This window comes from Zea mays, chromosome 4 (genome assembly GCF_902167145.1).
Source record: "Zea mays cultivar B73 chromosome 4, Zm-B73-REFERENCE-NAM-5.0, whole genome shotgun sequence".
Lineage (NCBI taxonomy): Eukaryota > Viridiplantae > Streptophyta > Magnoliopsida > Poales > Poaceae > Zea > Zea mays.
In genome coordinates this window covers 133,176,265-133,180,628 of record NC_050099.1, presented here as the reverse complement: position 1 = coordinate 133,180,628, position 4,364 = coordinate 133,176,265, and the positions used below count along the sequence as shown (strand labels likewise).

Below are 4,364 nucleotides of genomic sequence, written 5' to 3'. Positions count from 1 at the left end.
TACATGAAACTTTCGTGCTTTAAAGAATGATTTAAAGGGTAGAGATAGAGATAGAGAAGGAACGCGTTGTATTAATTTTATAGTTGAAGAAGAAACAATTAAACTTTTGTGATAGTTGATGAAGACAAAATAGTTTTTTTGAACGGAAAATATTTCGTGAGGTGCATGGGCCTCAACAATTAGGCCCACTACTACACGCGGAGGAGCCCGACGACCTAGGGTTTCCACCTGTAAGCCGCCGCACAGATATATATGCCGTGACCAAACCGTCGCTTCCATTTTTCGCCCGCCGCCCCCAGTCCCGATCCGAAGCTGTGCCTCGTACCATTTCGATCCAATGGCGCCGACGTCGAAGCTGTCGACGGGCATCAAGCGCGCTTCGCGGTCGCACGCGTACCATCGCCGTGGGCTGTGGGCCATCAAGGCCAAGAACGGCGGCGCCTTCCCCAAGGCCGACAAGGCCGCCGCCGCCGTGGAACCCAAGTTCTACCCTGCCGACGACGTCAAGCCCCGCGTTCCCAGCACCCGCAAGCCTAAGCCTACCAAGCTCAGGTGCCCAAGCCATTCCTTCAAGTCGCAGCCCGCGTGGTGTTCGTATTTATTTTGCTTGGAGATTTGATTCCACTTGCCATTCTTTTGTGCAGGTCGAGCATCACGCCTGGGACGGTGCTGATCCTCCTCGCAGGGCGCTTCATGGGGAAGAGAGTGGTGTTTCTCAAGCAGCTCAAGTCCGGCCTGCTCCTTATCTCTGGTGAGCCACGCTTGGTTCGCTGCCTCTGATCACAGCATAAGTTTTGAGTTGAAAGATAGATGTAAATGTTTACGCGCTGGTTGGCTCAATCTGTGAACTATATTATTTGTAGAGTCTGGTGTGACGACGTGTGATTGTCTTGCAACTGCACATTATAGTTGAGTTTTTAAAGAATCCGAATTCAGTCTGGACTATGGGACCTGCATGCGTGATATAAGGGCATCCAGGTTTTGGTGACAAGGGAATTGGAGGGGAGGAAATTTCATGCTATTCAAAATTGAATAGCAAGGGATTTCCTCCCCCTCCAATTCCCTTGTCACCAAACCAGTCCTTATACATTGCAGACGAGGTCCAAAGAAGGGTCTTGGCCCAGAAAGTTTATAACCTTACCTAAGACCTGGCTTCAGCAAATAAATATTTGTGAGGAAGGTAGAGTCTCGGCCACCAGAATGCGAGAGCTGAGAGAGAAACGGATGATGATTTCTGTGTTTTTTTATTTGCTGGAGCCCTACCCTCAAGGCTCATAGTAGCATCATACGCAACAGCTCTTGACCTTATAGTGCATTTGCGCCCTCATACACACGTGATGCCTAAGCATTGGTTCTTTGATGGCACTGTCACATGGTTAAAAAATAGACTGTTGGACTATCTGCATTTTCATGTCTTTGACTTGCTGGAAACAACTTTCTTATATAGTTTAAATACTGTAAATGAAGACTACTATTGTTTGGATTTATAAAATTACTTTTAGTTGAAGTTACAAGGGTAGGCCTGTTGCAGTGGTGGGAGCTGTCTTATTAAAATCATAGGTCACGGGTTCAAAGCAGCCTCCGTGCATTTGCAGTGGTAAGGCTTGCTTCTGTTTATCCCTTCCTCAACTCCACTCATGTGGGCCTCTGGCACTGGGTCTGCCCTTTACTTTTAGTTAAAGTTGTTAGAATGCTTCTGTTCACCGTTACAACCTTACCCTCCTGCCTGTCTAGCTGCATGGCTCTCTCTTCATGCATTCAAAAGAGTTGTATTTTTTCCTATCCTGTTCTACTTGATATTCTTTTCCTGTCATTAGTTTGCGTTTCTGTTATCTTTCAGGGCCTTTCAAGATCAATGGAGTACCGATCCGCCGTGTGAACCAGACCTATGTCATTGCTACATCAACCAAAGTTGACATCTCTGGTGTTGATGTCGCCAAGTTTGATGACAAGTACTTTGCCAGGGAGAAGAAGCAGAAGGTGAAGAAGACCGAGGGCGAACTTTTTGAGACAGAAAAGGAGGTAGGTGTCTGAGTAAAAAAGATCCATTATTTTGTCGACCCTTGCTTCATATCTGTTGAATCTGCAGGCATCCAAGTCACTGCCTGACTTCAAGAAGGATGACCAGAAGGCTGTGGATTCTGCTCTGATCAAGGCTATTGAGGCTGTTCCGGAGCTGAAAACCTATCTTGGCGCCCGGTTCTCTCTCAGGGATGGTGACAAGCCCCATGAGATGGTCTTCTAAGCTCTTAGTTTTGGAGTTCGGAGGAAGCTGTTTTGTCTGTGTTCTTGTACTTCTGAGTTTTGTACCAGTAGCGAATGTTTCATTGTGGTTGAAGTCTTCCTGCCAAATATTATAAGATCTAAGAAAGTTCTATCCGTGTTGGTGGTTCAGCATTGCACTATCTGCATTTGGTTCCTTAGGTAGTCCATGGTATCTTGAGGTCCCATTTTGTTTGAATTGCTGACTGTCCGGTGTTTTTGCTGTTGGTTTGGAATAAACTTGGCATGTCGCTTGCCAAAACTGGAATAAACTTGACATGCATCGTACAAATGAGTCAATAGCATGGAACGGCTAGTTCCTGAACTAGCAGAGGGGACGTGCATTGAATATGCCTTATGCAGGAGGTAAATGTGCATGCAATAGTTAAAAGAGAACCTTTATCTGTTTGAATTTGATAATCATGAAATTAGAGACCTCATTATAGCATAGGGTGTAGCAAGTGTGCGTTTATGCTTGTTACTCTAGTGATTGATATCAACTCGTTGGAAAGAGGGCAATCCGGAGTTTGACAACCACTCGTTGGATATTGTGGACTCATGGTGTAAAAACAGTTGCAATTGATTCATTCTAAGGATGGCAATTTGATCAGCGGATTTGGTTATCCATCGAATACTCAACCCGACAGAGCTGGATATGGATACTGGATACATGATTTGATCTAGGTTAGACTCGAATTCGACCCAAGTCGGCGAACACATATTAGGAGATTACCTTCCACCCACGGGTTATTCGTTGGATATCCAAAATTGACCTATAGTGTATTTTTTTTGGCCTAACCTGTAACACCCCAGGTGTTACCCAAGGCCCTGGCTCAATACATGCACTTGTGGTCTATTATCACATGTGTTTCAGTGGGGGAGAAGCGTGCACCAAAACCTTAGAAACCATGGATTGATTAAGGAATGATCATGACAAAAGAAATACCCAAGATTTTCATACATCTTCACCTTAGAAAAAGTGGCTCAAACCCTAGACCCCCTCTTGAGCCATTAGACCCCCAAACACTGGATTAATGGAAAGGATAAGCAAATGAACATTTCATGTGACAGAACCTCTTAAGTTATCGGACCCACATGCACCTGCCCTTGTCTCAAAGACCTCAAACGGCTATGCATGTGCACCATATAACTTAACAGGATCTGTCCGAGTGCCCCAAGGACCTCGGATAAACCACTTACAACCAGAACCGCGGGATTAAGTAAACACAAATCACACACCAACAGTTTTGTAGCGAAAATCTTTTTACCAAATTTTACATATTACATCAAGTTTTACAATGTACACGATCGGAGTGATTACAAAAGTGATTCAAAGAAATAACTTTGAATTATTATAAATTATTTGTAGTTTTGAAATATATGCTAGCTCAAGTGACCATCCTCAATAAGAAGTATAGAAGAGTAACTTAGACTTATAAGAAGGCCGAGCCCACCGGCACTTAACACCATCATCAGCAGCACAAAACTATAACCTGAAAAACAACAGGGAATAAAACCCTGAGTATGGAATTACTCAACAAGACTTACCTGTTGGGGGCCTTCGGCTTCCGAAGGTCCTCAAAAACATGATTTAACAATGCCTCTGGAGTATAGTGTGTGGACAGGGATCTTCGAACAAGAGCCCACGGTATGAAGAAGCACGGAAATAATACGAAGGATGAAGCAGAGCCGAAGCTGTGCGCAAGGGAGCTTCGGCATGATGGCAGAAAAAAGAAAACCGACTTAAAGAGGAAAAGACTATCTAGACCCAGATAAATTACTATAGAGTTGTTGTCATAGGCAAAGGGCCTGGATGTAATTTTGCATGAGCTGCGACCCGTGCCTATAAATAGGTGAACAATATTCCCGTACTGTTCACACGGACTTGGCATTTGCTTTTGCGTCACTCTTGTACCCTTGCTTTCCTTCGAGCCGAAGGTACATTTATAATTTGTTATTGTTAATACAGTAACACAAATAAAAATAAGTTAATAACAATGTTTAAAGTGTTTATATTATTTTTCATATCTTGTGTATGAATCCTTCTCCATCATTTATTGTGTTTATGAAGGCTTGTCTTTCATAACCTTCGTCCGGGATTC

General features: G+C 43.8%; 1 protein-coding gene across 1 annotated transcript; it reads left to right on the top strand.

Annotated features, from left to right (window-relative positions):
* The first annotated feature begins 277 nt into the window (after positions 1–277).
* LOC100191612 (60S ribosomal protein L6-like) lies at positions 278–2,379 on the top strand. The gene is made up of 4 exons (NM_001137041.1): positions 278–552; positions 645–751; positions 1,841–2,022; positions 2,090–2,379. The coding sequence occupies exons 1-4, from the start codon at positions 338–340 to the stop codon at positions 2,243–2,245; spliced, it is 660 nt and encodes a 219-aa protein (NP_001130513.1). The 5' UTR covers positions 278–337; the 3' UTR covers positions 2,246–2,379.
* The last annotated feature ends 1,985 nt before the right edge of the window (positions 2,380–4,364 follow it).